This window comes from Periplaneta americana, chromosome 10, assembly GCF_040183065.1.
Source record: "Periplaneta americana isolate PAMFEO1 chromosome 10, P.americana_PAMFEO1_priV1, whole genome shotgun sequence".
In the NCBI taxonomy this organism is placed as follows: Eukaryota; Metazoa; Arthropoda; class Insecta; order Blattodea; family Blattidae; genus Periplaneta; species Periplaneta americana.
The window spans coordinates 79,258,878-79,285,376 of record NC_091126.1 but is presented as its reverse complement, the minus strand read 5'-3'; the positions used below and the strand labels follow the sequence as shown (position 1 = coordinate 79,285,376).

The 26,499-nt window shown below is 36.1% G+C and overlaps 1 protein-coding gene across 4 annotated transcripts in view; it reads left to right on the top strand.

Annotated features, from left to right (window-relative positions):
* LOC138707821 (R3H domain-containing protein 4-like) overlaps positions 1–26,499 on the top strand; it is a 46,251-nt gene that overhangs the window by 8,875 nt on the left and 10,877 nt on the right. For 2 of the 4 annotated variants that reach the window (XM_069837769.1, XM_069837771.1), the window contains 4 exons: positions 5,587–5,759; positions 10,201–10,319; positions 15,626–15,814; positions 20,546–20,687. In XM_069837769.1, coding sequence (XP_069693870.1) covers positions 5,587–5,759; positions 10,201–10,319; positions 15,626–15,814; positions 20,546–20,687 — 623 coding nt within the window. Of the gene's footprint in view, positions 1–5,586; positions 5,760–10,200; positions 10,320–15,625; positions 15,815–20,545; positions 20,688–20,796; positions 22,961–23,640; positions 26,496–26,499 lie in introns of those variants that run through there. The other 2 variants (XR_011334384.1, XM_069837770.1) reach the window with 2 other exon arrangements.

Sequence of the window (26,499 nt, the reverse complement as noted above, 5' to 3'; positions counted from 1 at the left end):
AGATGAGATACTCTTCATGACTAAACACTCAATGTACTCTAATAACCACACTTTTATGGGCAATACTCTTGGGATTATGGCGGCCAGGTAGCTTAGTTGGTAGAGCAGCAGGCTACAGATTGGAAGGTCCGGGGTTCGATTCCCAAATTGAGTATCAGGTCTTTTCCTGGGGTAAAAGGTGGTCAGAGCATGTTGCCTACCACAACACTTCATTCTAATGCCGAGGTCATGGACAGCATGGGTTCTACCTCCATGCCGCCCATGTCCCTTCATGGCGTGTGATGAGGATACCTTTTACTCTTGGGATTATGGCTTTGCCTAACTGCTTTGCGGAACCTGTTGGGTGCAGATCATCAAGGAATAATCACACTATACCATTAGTCTGTTATTGCCATTACAATTAATTATTCAGCTTACTAACAGAAAGAGCTATGCCAAGTTAAGAAGAAAATGAGAAAAATAATGTTTTTAAACCATGCTATTCGTACACCAGTTACTTAATGTGAACTAAGTAATGTATTTGAAAAATGTTAATTTTTCATTGTATTGAAAATTTATTTACTTTCAGTGATTCACCATCATTTTTCCTATAGCTATTTTCCTGAAGCGAGTTTTCCTATCAGTCATTTTTCCTTGTTTTGAAAAATTCTAATGAATCTTTTAATGCGCACATTTCCTAAGTGGTGTTTTTTCTTAAAAGAATTGTTTTTGTGCTGTAAGATTGTTTGTACAGTTTCTATTAGGCACACACATCTTATATGTTAGGAATATATTAATTACATTTTGTTATGCAGTCTGTAGTATTTAGTGAAGATTACTAGATGATATTATGACCTGTTTTTAGCACATAGTGAAGCCTTCTGTGTTCATCATCTTTATGGGTTTCATATTCCATAGGAGCAGATTGCAGCTGATTTTACACTCAGCCACTTCTTCTTCGGCCTTGTTCAAAGAGCCTTCCTAAGCACTAAGTCTGCTAATGTGGACTCTTTGTCAGCCTGTTCATGCTGAAGTTCACCTAAAGCATTGTATATGTTAGAAATCTATTATCCCATTCCTCGTTTATGTTACTCATTCCGTCTGCGTTTTGTAGGGTCATATTCTACCGGTTCCACAGCAGAACAGGATAGTCTGGCAGAAGAGTTTCTCTATGACCTCTTGCTGTTACGTCATTGATGTACATATAATCAAATTAATCGTAAATTCCCAGCATTTCTTCTAGCATATCATCTACATTTCTTCTCAAAGTGTGACATCCTGTTTGGGAAAGTCACAGATGCAGACACGTCACTAAGTTATAGGTAGGAAGTCACATATTAGCTGTATTAAAATTTGTGCCATGAGACGGTGTTTCATAAACTTTGACTTCAGGAGAGTTAGGAAAGAGGGAATGATAATTTATTCATATTTCAGAATATTAATCATGGCTATTATTGGTCACAATATTTCTGACATTTCTAAGTATATAAAGTTGCAGCATTTTTTATTATGGAGAATATTTCCTTATCTATGATCTGACAATGCTCTTTGTGGTATGTACTACAGAATGGTCAGATTATCTTTATCCAGTGAAGCGTGGGAGCTGATGCAGAGTGATTGCACCTGGCTCTCAGAATTTTTGCTCCATAATGTTCTGTCCATTTTTACGTATATTATGTACAGCATGCAAACAATTATAATTTATTGCGTAATGAGAACTAACCTGTGTTGTAAGAGTTGCTCAAAGTGTGTGGCTATCTAGATTCACACATGCCTGGCATCTTGTGATGAAATTTGCATTAACACACAAAGGTCCTCACCCAGTAATTCTGGTAATTTCTGTTCTTATATTGTCTTTCAGTTTATCAGTGGTGCGTGGGGTTTTATTTTTTGTTAGGAGGGAGGGAGGAAACATCCCACGCACTATGACCTAAGGTCTATTGTACACCCCCCTATATGGGATGAGTTGTGTGCTCACCGATCCTCTATGTGCACTGACCTAATCACTTGACCCCCTTAATGACCGGTCCCTACAGCCAACAGAGTCTATATACCATTCCTGCTTTGGAAACCACCTCAAGACTCCCTTAACGGTCTGAGGCAGAAGTTCTCCCCTGAGAAGGTCTGCCCTGGGTTCCATTGCAGAAGCTATCCATCATCACTTGAATACAATCCACGGAGGCTGGTCAAGAGAGCCAGCAGCTTCGGAGGGCTGCCTGTAGAGTGATCTGAAAACCAGAAGAAGTAACAGGATGATGAATGAAAGGATGATAGGGGAAGAAAGGAAGTGGCGAAGATGAGTGGAGTTCCAATCGCCTGATAAAGTTACCTGATATTCATCCATAGGAGTGAGGGAAAAACCCCGAAAAAACCTCACCCAGGCAACTTGTCCCAACCGGGAATCGAACCCGGACCTGCTGGGTTCGGAGTTAGATTTGCTAACCTCTCAGCCACAATGGTGGATGGTGTGTGGGTTACTTCTATAGACTCAGTTTTTCAGGGATCCCCACAAATAATAGTTGCACATGATAAGATCTGGTGAATATACAGAGCTTAGATCTTTGGAAATAATAATTCTATCATTAAAAACCTCCCTTATATCGTTAAAAAAAATCGTCAGCAGTGTAGGCTGTGGCAGTATCTTGTTGAAAATACCCGTATTTTCTGTCATTATCTGACAACAACAGGAAGAAACTAGAGAGTATTTGTGTACAGTACCTTTTTGCATTTATTCTCATCTCAAAAAATATGGGTCCTATTATTCTTCTGGCAATGACAGCACATGATACACCAATTTTTATATCATGTAAGGGAACTTCGTGAATTCTGTGGGAGTTTTCCATGCTTCAGTATCTATTGTTTTGTGTACAGACATAACCGTGTAAATAAAACCACACCTCATCAGAGAAAATAATTAACTCTAGATTAACCATACCATCAGCAATATTCTGTAAATCCTAATTACAGAAATTCACTCATCTTACATTGTCATGTGGCCATAATTCCTTTACTCACCCTGTATGGTTTCAATTTCAACAGTTTAGTTGCCACATAAGCTGATCATTTCTTGGGACAGACGATGTAGGAGTTTCATTGGAGAGCATTAAAAAAATGCCCCAGTTTGATCCAGTTTTCTTCCGTTAAAACAGTTTTTTTTTGTGTACAAATTCTAACGTTTAACAAAGCAATCTCTCTTAATCTAAGAACCAGTTGCCTCACTATCTCTGTTCGGAACTTGAACACCAGACAATTTCTGTGGAAATTGCCTACATACCTCTCAATATGATTCGGTTTTCACATATATGTCATACATGTAAATTCTTTGTTCTATTGTGAATTTTTCGGCTGCCAATTGAAAGGGATAATAACACACACGGCAATTAAACTTGAAAAACCACACGGAAATTATACAGAAATATAAAAGACTGATAGTGATGTCTACACACTGAAATTACCCTGAAAAATCATACAGAAACTATAAAGACATAAAGAACAATGGCAGTAATATCTACTCTTTATGAAACAAATCACTTGTATCGAGTAACATGACCTTCAAGTCACTGTCAGCTCCTGCGCTGTACTGGCCAAAAGGTAATCTGACCGCTCTGCATAATGATGTTTTATATTCTTAAGTTTAACTGCTGTTAAAATCTTAGAACAGAGAAGACATTTCATATTTCCTTGTTCTGTGCTAACAGAATATTGTACTTTCTATTCTTCTTTAAAATAAATTTTGCATGGTTTTAATACTGTGTTCTGATGGCATGTTCCTCAACAGTAGTGCACCACTGATGAACTAATGTTTACCAAATGCTGGGTCAGTATACTCTGCTTAGTTCTCATTTCAGGTGCTGTGTTGTAACGCTCAAAATGCCGACATCTGCTCTAAGGCAATATGTTCAACATAAATAGAAAAGTTTCTGTTGGTACTGCCCAGTTTGTGTGCTGAACACTATCTCGTTCAGTTCACATTGATTTCATAAGACTTATCACCAGCTAAATTATTACTAGTGAGATACTTTGTTACTTCACTTTGGTACGTGATTCATCAAATACAAGGAAAAAAGTAACTGCTTCTCATTGATCAGTAGGGTTCCCAACTTTGCGTCAGTAAATTCCAGGAAAACTTATACAAGGCACAGGAAGTAATGTTCTTGAAACAAAACGACAATTTAAGAGCAGTTTTTATAGTTTTTATGGGAAAATCTATTTGAATAAGAAGTACAATCTATCACAATTAGTTGGTATGACTATTGTAATTTATTTTGGTAATTATTTTAGTCTACAAGCTAATCACATTTCAAATTTTGTCAGACGAATTTATTCATTTAATAATTGTCAAAATTGTTAAACAGCAAATTAAGAGTTAATGTACTGACAGTCATAAATATCAATGTTTTGTTTTCATAACTTTTAGAGAGCACTGGCACTAGTTTTGGCAGACATTGCAACTGAATTTTTCAACTTCTATTGTAGTGAGATTTGGCTCTTTTTATCAGATTTGGCCTATTCTTAATACAGTCATAGAACTCAGTACATGTTGAAATTAAGTTTCACCTGGATTCCTGCTTTTAACTGATTATTATTTGATCTTTTATGGTGTCTTTGGACTAAAACAACTCTTACATTAGGTCTAAACATTGAAAATAGACACTTACGTAACAAAAGAAACTAGTTTTAAAAATTCATTGTTGTCTGGAGCTTTAAAAAATATATATATATATTTTTTTTTTTTTCCTGCATTATGTTCAGTAAGAAAGTATATCTAGTGAAATTTTAAGAACACGAATATCTCCATACAATTCATCTACATGGATATTGAGCTGAAGACCATTAACCAAGATTTCTAGGTCACTCTATGTGGGTAGAGCTTTCAAAGACAAAACAGACATTTTAAGAAAGAAAGCCGACAATTCACAATTGTGCCAATTTGAAAGATACTGTAAAGCTTTGTCAAAAAGAGGAGATGCACTTGACTCAGATTTCTTTCTGTCTATATCACACTAGTTTCAGAAAGTGTTACTAATCGGAAATTAATCTAATTCTAGGATTTTTGCCATCCCTGCGAAGTAAAATATTCCTCCGGGTCATAGCATATGATTCCTGGTCAATCCCGTCTAATCCTTCAGTGATAGGACAAGTAACAGTTATTGATTCAGAGTAAACAATGAAATAAATGTAATGTATAAACATATATTTATCTATTTCCATTATAAAATGGTTTAAGTGAAGTTGTGATTTGGACAACTTCAGTGAAAATCGAAAAGTTCTGAGAGTGGCAATTTTCCACACAGCTGATTTAGAATACAAAAATTACACATTTTCACCAAAGCTTAATTAACCCAACTAATAAAGCTTTGGATACCGAAACAGAAGACACACGACTTTTATTTGAGTACTGTGGATAGTAGAACTTAACATGTATGAAAAATACAGACTGTATTTGAGCATATATGCTATGTTTACTATATGCAGTACAACATTGCTCATCAAAACCAAAACTTTTTAAATTCCGTATAGCAGATGCAGTGAGGTTTCAAGCAGAGACTGCTGAAGAGAATAAATGATTTGGCAGTTTTGTGTTTTAATTTTGCTTATCCATATCAGCATTCCAGATTCAAGTGATGATGAACATGCAGGATCATCTACTGAAGATGCTGAATTACCACAAGCTATGCATGTGCCAAGACGTCTCCGACACAGAGTTCCTTCTGTACCTATGTCTTTCTGTAATCAGAGAAAGCGCTTGGGAAAGAAAAGGTCACGCCGTTATGATAATGGTAGTATAATACCTTCTTCATAATTTAATTATTTTTAGCAACATTAACTTGTGAAGACATTTTCGGATTTTATAATAGAATGTTAAGTTTTAAAATTTTTTGAAACTACTTAAAGTCTATACAATGGCAATAGGTATAGCATAAATTTAAGACTTATTTTCATGAATGAATGATTGTTAACAATTTTGGATTTTGTAATGGTATGTTGAGAATTAGTATCCTCATTGCTTTGGAAATGCTTACAGTTCATGCCAGTACAATAACTGTAGTGTAAAACTTGTTTTTCATGGTTGATTGATTGTTAGCAATTTTGTAATTTCTAATGTTTTATTGAGATTTAATTTCTCCGACATTTGTAATGACTTATAAATTGCATTCACAGGTTCATAGTCTTATTGCTTCTTGAAATGATATGTGAAACTGTATTCCAAATGTCAGTACAAATATTTGCCTCTTTCAAATTTGTATGGAGTATTCATATATATATATATATATATATATATATATATAATTATTTTGAAACAAGTTATACATTGATTAGCAAAGGAAAACAAACAGTGCGTGAAATATTAGTATTACAAATATAACACCTAACTAAAATTCAGAAGAAGAATTTAGAGTATTCTACCGTATTCTGGAACTTAACATGTCCAACATTTCGAAACTAAGTTATATACAGGTTTCATCTTCAGAGCAATATAGCATGATCTGAAAGGTCATATATTCTGTTGGAACCGTTATTCTGGGCTATTCCAAACAACTGTGCTTTTTTCTCTGAATAACCATTTTCACAAACAATTTCTTTGAGAAATTTATCTAAGAATGAATATTATCCTTATCACTAATTGCTATTTTCCTATTTACTAGAGTCGAAAGCAATGCCTATTAGGATTAATATTTGTGAGTTTTTGGTAAACCTTGTATTCTACTCTTGTGTCAGGTTGTCTGTAATGTCCACCCAGACATTCTTGAGTCCTGTGTTAATATTGTCGCCTTTGAAGTATCCTTTTACCACAGTCTAATATATACAGTCACGAAGCTCAATACGTAGTAAATATGCATCCATGACAATTGCTAATCACTAGGATCGCTAATATCGCCTCATTACAGACAATGTAAAATAGTACCGGCACAGTCTATTGTTCCTAGCACCCTCACAACTGAAGCTTCGTGACTGTATATACAAGACTGTGCTTTTACCGTTACTCGAATTTCTTTCTTTTTTTACAACCTGTTCACAACTCTCTAAGAACTGGAAAACCCTGCCATAATTCCATTTTCCCACATGTGGCAGTAAGAAAGTGTGATTTTAAATATAATTTTTGCTCTGATTAAAAACACTTGTTTGGTTAGTGATATGTTATTACTATAGCATATTATTATTTTTTTTATGAAAATTCAACTTGTGTATACATCATGTATTGTACATGCCCACTGACATGTAAAAAAAAAAAATAATCAATTTTTTTGGACATGAGAGAATGTGTCTTCTAATCCACAGCACCTTGCATCTCAAATATAAAAATATAAATTCTTATTATGTTCAACATTCGCTTCTGTCTCTAATTTAACTGGTTTTAAAAGATAATTTTTTTTTTTGTGGAGAAAGTTGTATTTTTAAGTAAGGTAAATACCTGTATTGAATAAAATCCTTCTCTGATTATATGTAAATGAGGGCCATGTTCTGGTTTGTTAATTTTAATACGACATTGATCTATGGCTCCAGTGACATAGAAAATCCATTACTCCTGTAGTGTTTGACACTTATGGACTTCTTGTTTTCTGTACACCACTTAATTATTATTTGTTGTGACTAATTATTCAAATATATTGCTGCTCTTGTAATTACTCTATGCATCAAACTTAAAGCAATGTCTGTTTGCTGTGTATTGTCTATTTTTGTATAGTTCAACTGATAAAACTGCTTACTATGTAATGTACATTTTTGTAGAGCCATCAGCATAGCTCAGTTGGCAGACTCATTTGCCTGCTGATCTAGAGCTGCACTTGGGCTTGGGTTAGATTCCCACTTGGGCTGATTAACTGGTAGGGTTTTTTTCGAGATTTTTTTTCCAGTCATAAAGCAAATGTCACATAATCTTTGGCGATTCCTTATCCTCACTTCATCTCGCAAAAAATTGTATAACTCTTGACTTTGTTCTAAATCTTAAAACTTCAATGCTAATGCAAGATGTATGGAATATAATAAAATAAATTAAATGGAAAATGCAACCTGTCAGCAACATTATGAAAACTCGATATCTTGTAGGCAGCGTACTTACTTACTTACTTAATCCACTCCTCTGGTACTTTTGAGTGTAGAGAATATAAGAGGTCTCTATTTACTCCTATTCGCAGTTAAGGTGACTGCCTTTCTCACATTGTTAACCTCGGTATATAGACAGTCTTATAAACTGCTATCTTTGTTTCCTTTGATATACCTTTCTTGTTGAAAAAGTTCATTTGGATAGCATAAAACAAACAGCTTAATGCTGCAATTCTTTCTTTGTGGCTAATGTATCATAATTTTTTAAAGTTATTTAACGCTTCTATATCAACTACTAGGTTATTTAGCGTCAATGGGAATGGTGATAGTGAGATGGTATTTAGTAAGATGAAGCCGAGGATTCGCCATAGTTTACCTGTCATTTGCCTTAAGATTGGGAAAAACCTCGGAAAAAACCAAACCAAGTAATCAGCCAAGCGGGAATCGAACCCATGCCCAAGTGCAACTCTGGATCTGCAGACAAGCGCCTCCACTGACTGAACTATGCCGGTGGTGAATGTATCATAGGCAAATAAGAATCCGAAACACGTAGAAAATAATCATTTTAACATTTTACTTCATAAGTAGTGGTTTGAAAATTGTATAATTTTGCTAACTGGTGAAACACTGAATTCTTTTCCATACCACTGACACTGCTTTTTATGCAGTTCACTCTGTTGGAAGCTGTCAGCAAAACCCTGTACCACTTCTTAGCTAATTCGAAAATGTTCGAAGAATTCCATGTCATTGTACTGGGAGAACATGGGAGGAGTGAAAGTAGGAGGAAGAAGAATAAAGTGCATAAGATTTGCTGATGATATGGCATTGTTAGCAAAAGAGGAGATGATACTAAGAGATATGCTACTGAAGCTAAATGACAGCTGTGAGCAGTATGGGATGAGAATAAATGCAAACAAGACAAAGACCATGGTTGTCGGAAGAAAAATAAATAAGATAAATGTGCGGATATTAAATACTGCAGTAGAGCAAGTGGACAGCTTCAAATACTTCGGTTATACTATAAAAGAGTAACATGAGCTGCTGTCAGGAAGTCAAAAGGAGGAAAGCAATGACAAAGGAAGCTTTTAACAGAAAAAGGAACATCTTGTGCGGATCTCTGGAAAAAGAGCAAAGGAAGAGAATAGTGAAGTGCTTTGTGTGGAGTGTGGCATTGTGTGGCAGAGACGTGGACATTGCGACGAAGTGACTAGAAACTCTTGAAATGTGGATATGGAGAAGAATGAAGTGTGTGAAATGGACAGACAGAATAAGAAATGAAGCTGTATTGGAAAAAGTGGGTGAAGAAAGAATGATGCTGAAACTGATGAGGAAGAGAAAAAGGAATTTGCTGGCTGAGAAGAAATTGCCTACTGAAGGCTGCACTGGAATGAATGGTGAATGAGAGAAGAATTCAGGGCAGAAGAATATATCAGATGCTAGACGACATTAAGATATATGGATCATATATGGAAACAAAGAGGAAAGCAGAAAATAGGAAGGTTTGGAGAATGCTGGATTTGCAGTGAAAGACCTGCCCTTGGGCAGAACACTATCAATGAATGTACTGGGGGGGGGGGGTTTCATCTAAATATAGTTTGTTTACCAGTATTTTTTATTCAGTTTCAGTCAAATTTACGTTTTGAAAATATAATTAATTATTTAATTACTAGTACCCAAATAATTTTCATTTCTTCCCCTTAGCAAAAATTGCATTTCCAATTCGTTTGCCCTGGATTTCAATTCAAGAAAGTCACTGTTACTTTGTATCTCAATATTTAAGTGTGATTCGAAAGTTTTTAACAACTGGTCAAGTCTTCCTTCAATTGATTTTTATTCAGGACGCATTTATAATCATATATGCATGTCAGAGACACATACTCGTCAGTACATGCCTCAACCTGCTCACTACATATTATGATTGTCCCAGATCTGTGTCAAAAACTAGTTGAATGTTTGATTGATGTACATGTTTCCTGTTCAGAACAAGTTTGGTGTGTGTTGGGATGCCTTTTCTGTACTGTGCATGCTCACAGTAATCATGGAATTGCTGACTTTTGTTGGAATGAACTTAATAATGGGATTATTTGACCAGTTTCAAAATTGAAACTTTTGTTATGTCTACACATTTTAAAAGTGCATTTATTTGTTACATATTGCCTGTATATTGTGTTGCAGTAAATCAGCTTGTTACCTTAGTAGAGGAAGATGAACTGGGAGAAGTTTCTTTTCATGACTTGGTCCAGAATTCCAATGACGCGTTCCAGAGACTTCTGGAAGATAGTGACTCTTTAGAGGTTAGTTCCCACAGTTGATCTTTATTATCTACCAGTGTTATGACAATAAAGTCCACTAGATCAGATGCTTAAATGCTACTTCTTGATGTGTTCATTGTTTTTCTTGCCATTGATCAAGTCATTGAATATATCTCACTGTCAGTACAATTTCGCCCGTCAATTTTTCGAATAGACTACTTTGGATTAAGAAATGGCATAATAATAGTGGGAAAAAGAGGAATTGTTCAGATCTGTCCGTTATCATATTCCATTTTATTTGTGTTTGATTTGAATTTAGATCTCGGGTGTAGAAAACTGAAAGCTATTCATTTAACATAGTCTCACTGATCACAAATTATTTAATGCACAGCCTCAATTGTCTAGGCTACTTGGACTGTGCATATGTCAAAGTTCTATTCAAATTGAAAGTACAAAAATAATACTTGTCTACATGTTATGATTACGAGTACAAAACTGAAAGCTTTCTAGTGTGGTTAAACAAGCATATATAGTGCTACCTATTATAACTTGAGAGTGGTTACAGCACCCATCAATTATTCGCACTTATATTACCTACTTCTGTATCAGCTCAATTAACCTTTTGTGATTATATTATCTACTCCTGTATCAGCTCAATTAACCTTTTGTGAATTAACAGTGCATGACTATTGTCATTATACTATTATGACTCGTAGTATTGGGCAGAGAGGTTCTTTAGTGGAATCCTATATACAGAATAAAAACAGACTGTCTCTGTGGTCTTGTGAACAGCATACTGGCTTCCAGATCTGGAGGTCCCTGGTTTGTTTTCTGGGCTCAGCTCTCAGGGAATTTTCTTTGAAGAAGAAAAGTTCTCGGAGTGTCTTTAGAGTCTGGAAATTTGTATGATTGCGAATGTGCCGAATTGTTAATTAACAAGTTGTCAGATAAAATACAATATACAGTCAACTCTGGATATAGTGAACCTCTGCGAATTTGCATATTTCGTTCACTATATCCGAGGTTCACTAAATCCACTGACCTTAAATCATGGGATTGAATGGAATTGTGAACAAAAAAATAAAATACTAAATAGTAATTAAAATATTTCATTTTTGTGACATGGATTACACTGTATATACTGTATATTGTTACTCACAGTTGATTTAATTAAACTATGCTGTCGACCCATGTTCAATGTCACTTAAATTATTTGCCTTATCTTCCAAAGAAAACACTTTACACTTCTATATTTTTTTACAGTACATTCACTGTTCGAACACTAGAATCAGACTGATCAGGTAGAAATGACAAACACTGTTATGGTGTGACTGTGTACTCAGCCTTGGAAATTCCCGGGTCACTTAATGACAACTGGGAGGAGGTTGATGGAGTTTGAAGGCCATCAGTATCTTACCTTCATTTATGCTCTGAACATACTGTCCATCCACTTTTAATAAAAGAAGGCAATTTCATTTTCCGTCGTTTCAATGCTGTCTGTCATAATGGAAATGTTTCTGAGAATAAAAGGCAACCCTTTGACGGAGAATTAGAAATAACAGTAGAGTTGTGTGCCTGAGAGCAGAATTGCACCCCTTTGACGGAGTAGTGAGGCAAGGTCATCACGTGTTTCCTGGATTTACAGTACAGCTCATTGTCTAGGAATCACAGATCCTACCTTTGTCCTTTGACTAAAATAGTAAGAAACAGAATGTTGTTCTCAACACAGTCTTTCAATTTTATACAAGAAGGTCTGACTTCAAATAAGAATTTGTCAGGATATAAGGTTCACTATAACCGAAGTGAGGGTTCACTATGAACGAAAATATTAATGTACTTTTTAATGTATGCGGGTCGGGACCAATGATTTAGATTCACTATAGCTGAATGTTCACAGTAACCGAGTTCACTATATCCAGAGTTGACTGTATTAGGACCATCGCTGTACAGAAACCTAAACACAGATTTCAGTGTCACATTGTTGACAAAGTAACCACATCTATGAGCCCAACCAGAAAGCACTAAGAAGTGCTACAGAGTTAACAATGAATAAAAAGAAAATAACTCAGTAAAGTGTTAAAAAATTACATTAATTATGATTAATCTCGCATTGTACAACTTACGTGCAAGCTATGCATAATCGAATTATTAGCCTATATTATATACAATGCTAATAAAGAGGAAATAGAATTTTGAGACCTGCCAGAATCATATACAGTATTCAAAATGATCACCTCTTCATTGAACATAGGCTTCATATCGTCCCCTGCAATGCAGAGTATCATAAGCACCAATCTGCTAACTTCACAGAGACAAGTCTACAATACTTATCCAACATGACGATGAATACAATAAACCGATTTATTAGAGGAAAAGAAATTGTTGGGATTCAGGGAACTTGTACAGTCGGTGCACAGTGCTGTGCAATTTATCCTAAGCACCATTACTCATTTTCGGTAAAAGTGACGCTTACACTACTTTGTCTTGCAGGGGATGATATCTAGTCAAGAAGTTCTGAAACACACTCTGAATTTCCTCTGTACTGAAAGACATTGTTTTGTGTATGAGCCTCCAACTTTCTGAGATAATTCTCTAATTGATTTTCGAGTGCTTAACTGCAATCTTACCTTAATATCGGTCAACTTTTCTTCTGTCAATACACTTCTCCTAAATAACGAGCACAGAAGACATAGAGTAGACAAAAGCATCTTAATACCATTGGACAGAGTGAAGCCGCTTTAATGAACCTGACGTCATCTTGTTGCTACCAAACATTGCAAAATAGCTACTACGTTATATAAGATCGAGACGAGAATTTCATGCACATGCGTGTTTTTATAGGAACATATGACATAGCTCAAACTTAGTACTTATCCTTTTCATTACTTTCTGGTTCCAAATATGTGTACTTTTTACGTGTATATTTGCATGTCTTTTTAGGGAATAACATGCATAATGCATATTTAAGCAATTTTTAGCCTAATCATGCATACAATGTACATTATATTCAGTTTAAATGCATGTTTTAATGGTTTTGAGTGGACACCTCATTTCCTCGATTTTATGACCCTCATTTTAGCTTCAGGAATCAGGATTGAAAAAGGAAAAAAAAAAAAAAAAGTAACAGAAAAAGATTCATTAAAGTTGCACCCATAACTTGTTGTGACGTAGAGAGGCATTCTATGCCTACAAAAATATATTGACTGACAAGCACAGAAACTTCACAGAAACCAATTTAGAAATGCTGTTAGTTGTTAACGGGGCAAAAAAAAGTGAAGTGTAATAAGAAATTTGGAACAAAAATGAAAGTGCATGTTTTAATGTACTTTTTGCTTGATCGTGCATGTTTCATAGTTTGATAGTGCATGAATGCATGCATATTTTGTGACATTATAGTGCATGAAATTCTCGTCTCTAGTAATAAGAATCCCATCCTGGAGGAATAAAAAAATTTAAATTACATAAGAAATAAATCTCATTTGGTCATAAACTTGTATTTATTTCTTCAAACACTTACTGTGGGTTGTCCTTGGTAGTCTAGTGGCTATCATACTTGGCATTGTATGTAAAGTTAGCAGGTTAAATCCGAGCCAAGAGTGATGGATTTTAAGGGTGGTAAAATTCCTTAGCATGGATTCCTTCAGACGGGAAGCTGAGTGTGATGTTGTAGGTTTATTGTATGTAACATGCTTTGTCCATGGTAGAGGGCCATTTCTGGCTCATATGAAAATCTGGAGGTACCAGTATTATTATCCTTAGTGTGTGTCCAAACCAACCCTCCACCCATTATCTACACCATGCGTAGTTCAGGTGGTGGGCATGTGCTTGCCTGCTGACCTGGAGCTGTGATTGGGCATGGGTTCAATCCTACCCGTTTCACCTGATTACCATGTTGGGTTTTTCCCGAGGTTTTCCCCAGCTATAAGGTGATTATCAGGCAATAACATTGTGAATCTTAGGCATCATCTCACTAAATACCATTTTGCTATTGGCAATTACATAGTTACAATAAATTTGTAGTTACCGCATTGTTAAATAACTGAGTAAAAAAATCCATACCATGCCGACACTATTTTGAAGGCATTGATTCTTGCTAGCTCAACATGAAATTTTAAAGAACACTGAACTTTCTCTTTGGCAAGGAGTAACTTGCGGTTATGAAATTGCAAATTCAGTTGATCACGAAATTAAGACATTATTAAGTATATCTGTAATGATGTATCACATTCATGTTTTAACTTGTCTCGTAATAGGGTTGATTTTATATTATATTTCTCTAAAAGTATTTAACAGAGACAGAGTTGATTTTTAAATTAAGACTCATCTGTTGAGCTTCCTTTTATAATGAGAAAATGAACCTATTTTATATTTTAATTCATTTTATTTATGTATATGTTTTTGAATAATATTTCTGTAGTATGTGTTATGTTACAATATATTGTTAAAAGAATTTCAGTTATTTTCAGGTTGGCAGTGTTTGTCATATTTTGAGTAACACAACAGTGTTTCAGAATATTTCGTATGCATGATTGCCAGAATTCTTAATTAAAGTAATTAATAATTGCATTTCTGTGAATATCATATCTCTTCTACTTTTTCACTATTTATTTGGTTGTACAGTATTAATATTTTATTTTATACTAATGGTTGGTACTTGACTGTTCGTCATTCACTCAATATTAATATCAACTATATGCTTCGTCTTCTAACATTGTCACTTTCTTTACAGACAGTTTACTCGGAAAGATGTGTGTTAAAACTGGTTTTGCAACAGCACTTAATTTTATCTTGTCCACTCTTCACGTATTTTAATTTTTAACTTTTGAACTGAAATGGTTACATATTTCTAACTAATACATTGATCATTTTAAGTATATTGTGCTCACTGAACAATGCAGACATCACTATTAGTGCTCAATTTCTGTTACAGAAGTTACATTAAAATATATAGTGTGTTACATGTATTAGGAAATCATTTTCGAACCACTGACATAGCTCAGCTGTGGTGCTTTTCTGCCGATCCGGAGTTGTGCTCGGGTGCGGGTTCAATTCCCGCTTGGGCTGATTATCTGATTGGGTTTTTTCCGATGTTTTCTCCAAGCACAAGGTGATTGTCAGTTAATCTATGGCGAATCCTCGCCAAATACCATCTTGCTATCAGCAATTTTATCGACGCTAGTAACCCCACAGTTGATACAATGTCGTTAATTAACCAATTAAAAAAAAATCATTTTCGATTTGTAATATTGAGAAAGTAAACTTGTTTTCTAGGATTTTGATATTTTCGTCTCAAAACAGATCATAATTCATTTGAATGGGTGGAATAAGTTGATTTTTGTCCTTGTCAGGCCTGGAACAACTTTATTCAGAGCAGTGAAGAAGTACAGATGATAATTGCTTCTGAGAAAGGTTTCCATGAGAGATCGAAGAAGAAGCAAGTGCCTTTTTCATCCAAAACTCCAATGACTGGTGAACAAGCTTTCCGCAATATTAAAACAGGCTTGCGAAATGTCCTGAAGAAGAATCGTGTTCCATTGGTAAGCACACACTTGTCGAAATTAGAACTTTTTCAACATTTATTTCAGTTTCTTGTTGCATATGCATGTTAGTGGAATTTATATTATATAAAATAGTAAGTTATGTATAGTGTGCACAGTATATGTATAAACATAACTGTAAATTTGCAGTTACATTAAGTTATAATAGTAGATTTTTTCCTTGGTACATTTACGTAACTTTGCAACAGTTGAAATGAAATGAAATGAAATGAAATGAAATGATCAAATAATTTATAAATTTTACTTTTCGTGTAGTTCATGGAATATGTAACAGCCATTCGATGGAATATAAGACCTAAGATATAATTTCTTTTAATTTCATCTAATCCTGTTAATTTATATATGAAATTGTAATTATAAATATTTTTTCCCCCATTTTAATAATAATTTTTGCTGTGTTTGGCCGTGTTATTTTGAAACAACTCAAAATTTAGGAGACTGGAAAACTTTATTTCAGGAGCAGTTTTTAATGGTGATAAAACTAGACCTTCACCATTATGAGATCACACTACCAAATATCACTTCAGCCCACTATTCTTTCCCAGGGCATTCAATAAGCATAAAATATCAAGTAGTCAGACCTTCAGTAGTTCAGTATAAAAACTTATCACTATACATTTTTTAAAGGACTTATGCCAAGAGCCAAACATTCATTGTCTTAGAGCTCTAGGAAGGAGAGAGCAGTAATTAGAAGACTTAGAACTGAGTACATTCATCTACCATGAAATTATTTTCCAAGAGAAAAACAAAACTGAATAAAACTATTGTAAACAAATTTACAATAGAGATTATTTGAGATTCAGTTGCCTGGAAAGCGAGATATAATTTCGATGAAACATTCTTTGACAGGACAATATGATATCCAAACAAATTTTTAATACATGTGTAAGTTTATCTACTTGTTTAGTTCGGACTTTCTTTATGTTAAACTGTGGATGTCTTATAGAATATCTAGACGTCACATCTCAAAATATGTTTCATGAATATTATCTCTTATAACTGTGGTGCTAATATGTAGGTTTTCAGCAATTATTGTCTGAACTTTAAATCTAATTAGAAAGAAAAAATAAATGAACCTGTTAATTCTTAACTTCAATTTACAGAATTTCTTATGACTAAGAAGAAGTTCATGTTCATTTGCTGACACATTCGTAATATGAATTTGGGATTTAGAATTGTAAACACGGGAAAGTAGAAATTAATGGGAATCTTTAGATCTTCAAAGTCCTCCAAGTTACAATTACTAGTTTTCTCATTATCGTTAATTTGAAATATTTTGACTCAATTCCTTTATTGTGTACCACACTCGGACATGGAACGGCTGATTCATAAAATTGAATTCATTTTGGAATATTAACGTGTTCTAGATTTCAGTGATATCCCAAATTCCGTAAATTAGAGTCCAAGACTGCTTTCTTTGTTGTTGATCTGAGAATCGTCCAAGATTATTTTAAAATAAATTGTGGCTATACTTGCTATCATGAAGCTGATAGAATTGCATATCGCATGTAAACTCATGTATGCCCTAGGAAAAGTGAGTCCCTTGTGAAATTTACTAGCATTTTATTTATCCATTAGTCCAGGGACTCGAATAGCTACCTCCAATTTTATTCAGCAATGGTATTTCTTACACTGGTAGGCCACCAAAGCCCTGAGAGGTCCTGAAAGTTCTAGAATATATCTAAAGCAATAAAACTTTGTAGTGTATAAGTTATGCAGGTTTGGAAGTTAAGCTTAAAAAATTAATTTCTAAACGATGCATAAAATAGGCGCAAAAAGGCATAATTTACGCCATAAACAATGTAATATATTCAAAACTTGCTGTAATACATTAAATTGTTACTCAAATTCTCAGGCTATTAGTGTGTATTGCAGTAATTAATTTGAGCTCTTCATATTTTTTTAGTAGTTTATTTTACGATGCTTTATCAACATCTTAGGTTATTTAGTGTTTGAATGAGGTGAAGGTGATAATGCCGGTGAAATGAGTCGGGGGTCCAGCACCGAAAGTTACCCAGCATTTGCTCATATTGGGTTGAGGGGAAAACCCCAGAAAAAAACCTCAACCAGGTAACTTGCCCTGACCAGAAGTCAAAACTGGGCCACCTGGTTTTGCAGCCAGATGCGCTGTTACTCCACAGGTGTGGACCTCTTCATATTAAGTCTCCATTTTTTCTAGCCTTCGAACCAATATGCCAACACCACACAGTTTCCATGTGTTGCTTAGCTACTTACTGCACTGATACAGATCCCAGTGTTTACTAGTCATCAAAGGCTGCAAGCAGTGTTCATCATGTGCATTTTATCATTGCGTTTTCTGTAGTGCCCACTTGTATCTTTTGCTCTAAATTTTTTGCTGAACTCCTTGTAACATTATTGTAATGGATAGTGTCTTTGTGTAATGTCGACCTCGTTTGTTTTCCTTTAGGCTATCTCGTGATGGATGAAGTCTTTCTTTTCACGCAGGTCTATATTAAAATAGAAAACACAAAATTTGTTGTTCTTTTGAGAACCCTCTCTCGACACTTCCCCAGAAGCAGCATCTTTGACTTTTACTACACACATCTAGATTATTCATAATCATATTCTGATCTGTCCCACGCTGTGGTGTTGTGGTCTAAGGCATCCTGCATAGGACTCGCGTTACGGAATGCCCGCTGGTTCGAGTCCTCATGAGGGAAGAAATTTTCTCATGAAATTTCGGCCAGTGTATGGGACCAGTGCCCACCCAGCATCGTGATGCACTTGGGGAGCTATGATAGGTAGCGAAATCTGGTTGCGAATGGCAGCTATAACGGCTAACCACACGATACCTCCATTCTCGTTGGATGATCGTCCATCTCTGCTTCGACATGTGGGCGTGAGGCCAGCAGCCAGCTGGCCGGTCTAGGCACTTCACGGGCTGTAGCTCCACGGATGATTATTATTATTATTATTATTATATTCCGATCTAATTGTCTGGTCTTATAAAATATATATTACGTATTTGTACATTACATTTTACCTGTCAAATTCTTTTCATTTCCATAATTATAAATGAAAACATTTAAAATAAATGCTTACCAATTGTATTGTCATGGCTTTTTATTAATTTACTTTCATGAAAATAATTTATTGTACCATGTAGACAAACGTATAAAAATTATTTTTCTATGCGACTAAAATTACGTGTAATTTATGTAAAATATATATAATATAATTTACACAGCCAACCCTGTGTGTATTCATACAAAATTATAACTTAAGTAGTAACTCACTGCATTTTTGTTCTTTTTTCTTCTTTTGAATAAAGATATTTAATTTCTTCTTTTGAATAAAGATATTTCAATGTTGTAGGGAATGCAGGTCACGTGTCGCTACTTTTGCTGTGCAACTTTTGTACTGCAGCTGCAAAAGTTGCGTGTCGTGTTCACACATAAGCCAAAAGTAGCGCATTGCACGCTACTGTTCGTGCTGTGCAACCCAAGTGCTGCAAAAGTTGCAACTGGAGGTTGCGAGTCTGTTCACACACAAGGTGCTACTTTTGCAGCCGCAGTCTAGTTGCAGGTTTCCATTTCCATGTTGACTTTTCAATATACATTTTGTGGTTATGTTCGCATTATTATGAAACTCTTGTGATAGCTTATCTATTATTTGCTTTTCTGTCCTAACTAGTATTCAGAAATTGGCAATATTTTTACTATAAAGCTATTAAAAATGCCTATATACTTAAATGATAACCAACAGCATATTCACTTAATCAATGTTGGCAACCCTTCTGTTTGAAACTACGCTAAGGAAAATGAAAAAAAATAATTATATCGTGAGCAAATATACTCTGACTGTGTTGTACATTTAGTAACTGTTACAAATAATTTATTTTCATCACATCTAACATTAAAATATATCCAAACAAAAGTATCATTGGCACATTTGGGTAGCAACACTGGTCGCAACTGCTGCAAAAGTTTCAATGAAACCAATATAAAAAATGCTGTGGCTGCAACCCTGAGAACCCTGTTCACATGTCGCTACTTATAAGCTGCGCGCAGCATGAAAAAGTAACGAGCAGCAGGTTTGACAGCCGCTACTTTTCGGGTTCCACCGTTGTTCACACGTCGCAGTACGAGAGTTGCACAGTTTTTTGTACTGCAGCGCTGCAAAAGTAGCGACGTGTGACCGTACCTTTATATGGTTTGTAGAGTCATATAGTTGGTGTCAGATTTAAAAAGCCTTCACCTACAATCAACAGCTTTAGATGTTATAGCAGAGGTTGTGTTTAAGATAACGAAACCATAACAATCGCCGATTTCATCTTCAAGGAGTGCAAGAAAGGCATATAATTGACTATGGATGTATTATATCTTCTAAGTAATAAGATGGTTCCACTTATGAATGACTGCCACATTATATTGTATGCAATGGGTAAGACAGGAAGAAGTGACAACTCCGTGAAAACAAGGTTACTGCAGGTGTCTGCCCTAGTCTACGTGCCAAGCAAATACTGATGATGTAATGAAGATAGTTATTTACTATAAACGAGGTTTTTTCAAACATGGCACATACTAGAAATGTACTTCTATATACATGATACTGTATATTTTTTGAGACTAGAACTGCATAAATATCAGACTGTGTGGAGATATACAGAAGTGACACATTTTTCTTGATATATTTTATTGATTTTCTGGCCTGATTTGCTCATAAATGCTTCTTTTGTGTGTGTTCAAGGGGATGCTGGGATTTTTGGAAAATCAAGTGGTGGAATTTTTTTCGAAAATGCCATCTGGAATTTATACTTCCTCATCTCTGTCCAGTTACGAGCGACTTCTGTTACATGCTGTATCACAGTACCACAGTCTTATTTCATACAGTAAGTTTCTATACTGCGTGTTCAGTTCAAAGTGTGTCATGGCTCGCTGTATGTCGTCATGTGGCTAGCCGATGAGCCTAGAGAATTCAATCTTCCTACACTTCCGCAGAGGCGTATTACCTATGTGCCAGAGAAGTTGCCTGGCAAAGTACGGCGTTCATTCTGAAGAGTACTTACCGATACACATGGTAACACTGGTAGTGGCAGGAATATGAACTGTTTGGAAACTCGTACTGAGGTGAGTTCTTTTCTTACTGTCGGGATATGGGGAGAGGGTTAAGACAATTACTTCTGTATTTGTTGATATTAACTTCGACGGTCAACATGGACACGGAGCATTTCATTTGTATTGTGGAATGCTACTTCCGAAATTGAGTCCTGGTGCAAGGACAATATCAATACAATGTCGCAGCCTGCATATACGATTTTCGTACGAAGTATCCAGAATTCCAGGAAGTTCCGAGAAAAAACATTGTACAAAATGTTAAGAGGTAACCATTTTAAATAAAATACGATGTATTTTGTTACTTTTTCTTTGTTGTGTTTATGTACGGTATTTGGTTACTGAAGTGTTTATTTATTGTATGATAGGTGCATAGCCCAATTTCAAGAAACCGGCTCAGTTTGCTGAAAGAAACGAGGGGGGCGCGTCAAAGACAATTATCTGCAGGAACCTTAAGCGGGATTCAAGATGCAATGCGACAGCACGCATGAACATCAGCTGACTAGAGTAACGAATTTATCCCTCGGCTCTTGTCACACAGCTGTGAGAAACTGTTCCCATACAAGGTCACAGCACATCAGAAACTTGAAGAATGTGATATACCTCTCCTTGTAAATTTTTGTACATTTTTGTTACAAAATTTTGAGGCTGATGAGGAGCTGGATATGCTATTTACATCGGACGAATGCTGGTTCCAGCTTAATGGCCATGTCAACACCAAAAATTCTCGGATATGGGGTTCAGAGCCACCTAACGAATTTATAGAAGTTGGTCTTTACCCTAAAAAAATTGGGGTGTGGGCTGCCTTATCCCGGCAAAGAGTAATTGGTCCAATGTTTTTCAATGGGACGTTGACTGCTCGTCGTTACCAAAATGAAATTTTGAACGATTTCATTGATCAATTAGATGACGTTGATAAACAGAATGCACGGTTCCAGCAAGATGGTGCTCCTGCCCAAACCGCCTGTAGTACAATAACATTTCTTGAGAGACTGTTCCCAGGCAGGTAAGAAATTAATAATAATAATAATAATAATAATAATAATAATAATAATAATAATAATAACTACTGAAGCTTTCCTGGCGACGTGATAATTCGAAATTTTCTCAGGCTTCCAGCCAGGTCATAAGTTGGTGATCCACCGACGTTTCGAGGATGTTCATCTTCCTCATCTTCAGGGTTAAGTGATATCTGAGGGTACCTAGCTCCTTAATTTATAGTGCCAGAGGGAGTCAGCCGAGGAGCTGTGCGCCAGTTGGCTGTTATTAGTGCGGACTGCGGCGAGAATGTTGCCGACGTGTCGTCTTGCTTTGTGCTTTCCGGCTGAATGACCTTGGGTCTCACGGTGGGCTCGGTGGACGAGTTCTCCGCTGATGACGGCCCGTCGTCCGGGCGGTGAGAAATTTAATAGCCGGTGACCATGCCGCGCTTAGTTGGAGACCCGAGTCCCGGTTCAGGTTACCGCGTTCCGCCGCTATGGCCAGGGTTTCTTTTACTCTTCTATCCCAATAGCCCGCACACTTTACCAGGACCTCGGTGTTATTGAAATTAGCCCTATGGCTTTTTTCACTGCAATGTTCAGCCAATCCGGATTTTTCGGGCTGCATTAATCTGATGCTTCTTTGATGTTCCGAAAGACGCGTCGCTATTGTGCGTCCAGTCTGTCCAATGTAAGCTGCATCACATTCACACGGGATGCGGTAGATCCCTGGTACTCTGAGGCCTAGATCGTCTTTTACTGATCTGACCTTGTTCCTGATTTTTGGCGGAGGTTTGTCTACCATTCACAGGGAAGTTGTCGGGAAAGATAAGCAGACTGCTCCACAAGCATGGAATAAAAACAATCCACAAACCTCCGCCAAAAATCAGGAAAGTTATTCTTGGCATAAATCCCATTAAACCCTTATTAATTAATAATCTTCGTATGTTGAAAATGAACACGTCCTATGAGAAAAAAAGCATTTTTATCGGTTTTTTTAATTTTTTTGTATAAAATCGGCATGAATTAGTTTGATTTAAGGTCAAATCAGTAAAAGACGATCAAGGCCTCAGAGTACCAGGGATCTACCGCATCCCGTATGAATGTGATGTGGCTTACATTGGACAGACTGGACGCACAATAGCGACGCGTCTTTCGGAACATCAAAGAAGCATCAGATTAATGCAGCCCGAAAAATCCGGATTGGCTGAACATTGCATTGAAAAAAGCCATAGGGCTAATTTCAATAACACCGAGATCCTGGTAAAGTGTGCGGGCTATTGGGATAGAAGAGTAAAAGAAACCCTGGCCATAGCGGCGTAACGCGGTAACCTGAACCGGGACTCGGGTCTCCAACTAAGCGCGGCATGGTCACCGGCTATTAAATTTCTCACCACCCGGACGACGGGCCGTCATCAGCAGAGAACTCGTCCGCCGAGCCCGCCGTGAGACCCAAGGTCATTCAGCCAGAAAGCACAAAGCAAGACGACACGTCGGCAACGTTCTCGCCGCGGTCCGCACTAATAACAGCCAACCGGCGCACAGCTCCTCGGCTGACTCCCTCTGGCACTATAAATTAAGGAGCTAGGTACCCTCAGATATCACTTAACTCTGAAGATGAGGAAGATGAACATCCTCGAAACGTCGGTGGACCACCAACTTATGACCTGGCTGGAAGCCCGAGAAAATTTCGAATAATAATAATAATAATAATAATAATAATAATAATAATAAAAATTGTCTCTTACAGAGTGATCAGTAATCCTGTGTGGCCTTCAAGGTTGCCAGACTTAACATCCCCAGATTTCTTTCTCTGGGGATATCTCAAAGATTGTGTCTTTGCTGGATGCCCCGAGGATATTATTGAACTGAGACAATTCATACTTGAGGCAATGACAACTATGACACCCGCAACGCTGGATGCGACCTACCGCATCATGATTAAACAGGCGAGGAAATGTTTAGAGGTGAATGGTACAATGTGGAACCAATGTGAGACTGTTTTATTTCCCTGACAGGAGTCTTAACATATGAGCCGTTCAGAGCAAAAGTGGTGTAAGTCAAAATTGATAATGTGGTTTAAAGTAAAAATTCTGTAAAATACAGCGCAAAGTAGCAATTAATATGTCGTTCTTGCTATCCACTGACTAATAATAGTTTAAATAAAGTGAATATTAATTGCTACTTTGCGCTGTATTTTACAGAATGTTTACTTCAATCCTCATTATCCATTCTTGACTTACACCACTTCTGCTCTGAATGGCTCATATTTTAAAATCTCACGAGTTTTGTTTTTGTATTCGTTTTTCTCCTTGTAGAAATATATTAAGTTCGATGGTTCAACCACAGTATAGAGAACATACAGTAAAGACACCTAAGCCATTTCGTGGGAACAAATTCTGAGTGCGCATGTCACGAAACCGGGTGTATTATCTGGAACCTCCACCAGATGGATCTCCATCTACGCAGGGCTGGCATAATTTATTATTAGCTGAAAACATTCATTACTCATCTTTTAATAATGTTAAAGACATGAGGCAAAGGAATGGCAATATAACCATAATAATAATTACTTCCGTATGCAATCATCATGAAAATATTCACTAATTGACGCTAACGTTCAAGTCACTGTTTGAGGCTTATGTTGGTAAAATTGATCCAAGTACAACATAATACATCATGGCGTCCGTTACGGTGAAGTGCGAACATAAACGTCAACAATGGATATAAGTATTTTGACTTCCTAGCGACATAATATTAATGATAGATAATATATATACAAGATTATTCGTATTACTGACCAATAAAATAAATAAATAAATATTTTACTAATATTTTGATAGTGGTTTGATACTAGTGACATAGTTGGATTCATTGAGAACTAGACCTTACTGAGCTTGAATTTAGTACCAACAACATCAAAGATACTGACAAGAGTTGTCCCTACTGACTCTTCTTATACTGTGGTTCAACTTGATATAAGTACCTTTATTTCAATAATTGATTTCCGAGTTGAGTTGTGCTTCACATATACATATTGTCACATCTTTTCCCTTATTAGACAGCGTGGTTCACATTAATCATAAAATGTAGACCAGATAATGTGCCTCGCAATGTCAGACATAAAAAGCGTCAAATAAAATAATCTAACTTGTTAATCTTTCTGGCACAACTCTACCAACTTCCATTCATTCCACACAGATAATGTTTGTCTTTGAATTCGCGAAAGGGGAGTCTAAAAACTTTCTGCTGACAAATTCATGTTGCCATACGCAACCGATAACAAATACCCTGCGTATGACTTGTCTGCGCAAAACACAGTTCGAAAAAGGTTATGGTAGCACACAGACCGTACAGGCCACCATCTGTTGCTACAATGTTCAACTTATACCGTACACGTTCTCAAGTTCAGATTGAATGCTTTGATTAATAGGCAACTTCTCTGACATAAAAGCCGAAACTTGCTTCAAATCACTGACTCACAACAGTGACGTCATGACACACTTTGAAATGAACACTCAGTATATATGATGAGATGTCTCCTTACATTTGTATTAAACTTTTCATTAAATTAGCAAATTTTATTTTAGATTGAGAGGCAAGTTAAGTTTGAGAAATACTTGTAGAAAAAGTTGACAGTGATGTTTGAATTTAAATGTAAGATTTGCATAAAGTTACATGCTATATCGCAATGAACAGTCTTATATTGTGCAGTAAGATTTTATATATATATATATATATATATATATATATATATATATATATTAGCAAATTTCTTTCTTCATTGAGAGACAATTCAAATCAGATTGTATAAATATATGAAGTTGGCAATGATGATTAACGTAAATATTAATTTTTGGTCCTACAGAATTTATCTGTTATGGTAACAATGTTTATTAGAGAAGAAAAATTCGCTCCAACACCGGGGATCGAACCCCGGGTACTTGGTTCTACGTACCAAGTGCTCTAACCACTGAGCTAAGGTCTCAAAGGGAAAAACACTGGAGGAGGGGGATTCGATCTGGTGCTGTGGATTGAACTTCGGCATAGCTCAGTGGTTAGAGCACTTGGTATGTAGAACCAAGGACCCAGGTTGAATCCCTGGTGCCAGAGCGAATTTTTCTCCTCTAATAACCATTGTCACAATAACCTATGATGGCTAAGTTCAGATGCTTGAGTTGCGAATGGACAAATAGAAATCGAGTTCCCTTGTTCTTCTTCCATAACACATCCACTATATCTAGCAACATAGCAAACAGCCAGGCTTCATGCATGTAATTCTGTCTAATTCTTTGAAGCATTGTAAGCATAAAATGAGCGTGATGACTATTCCCATATCCTAATGTGAAATACTTTACCTCCAAGCACTAGGTATCAGTAAACACAGTTTTATATTTCCAAGTTGGTACTAGTTACACAGGAGATAATTTTAGATTATTCCACCTTTTACAGAATTGCTTAAATTCTGGTAAAATATGATTACTCTTAATATTGTGAAGTCTGCAATATCTAATGAAATTTACGCAGTTACTGGGAAAGCATTTCATTCATTAATATAAATATTTCATGTTGTTATTTACTTTAGTCGTTAAATGTTGGACATTTTATT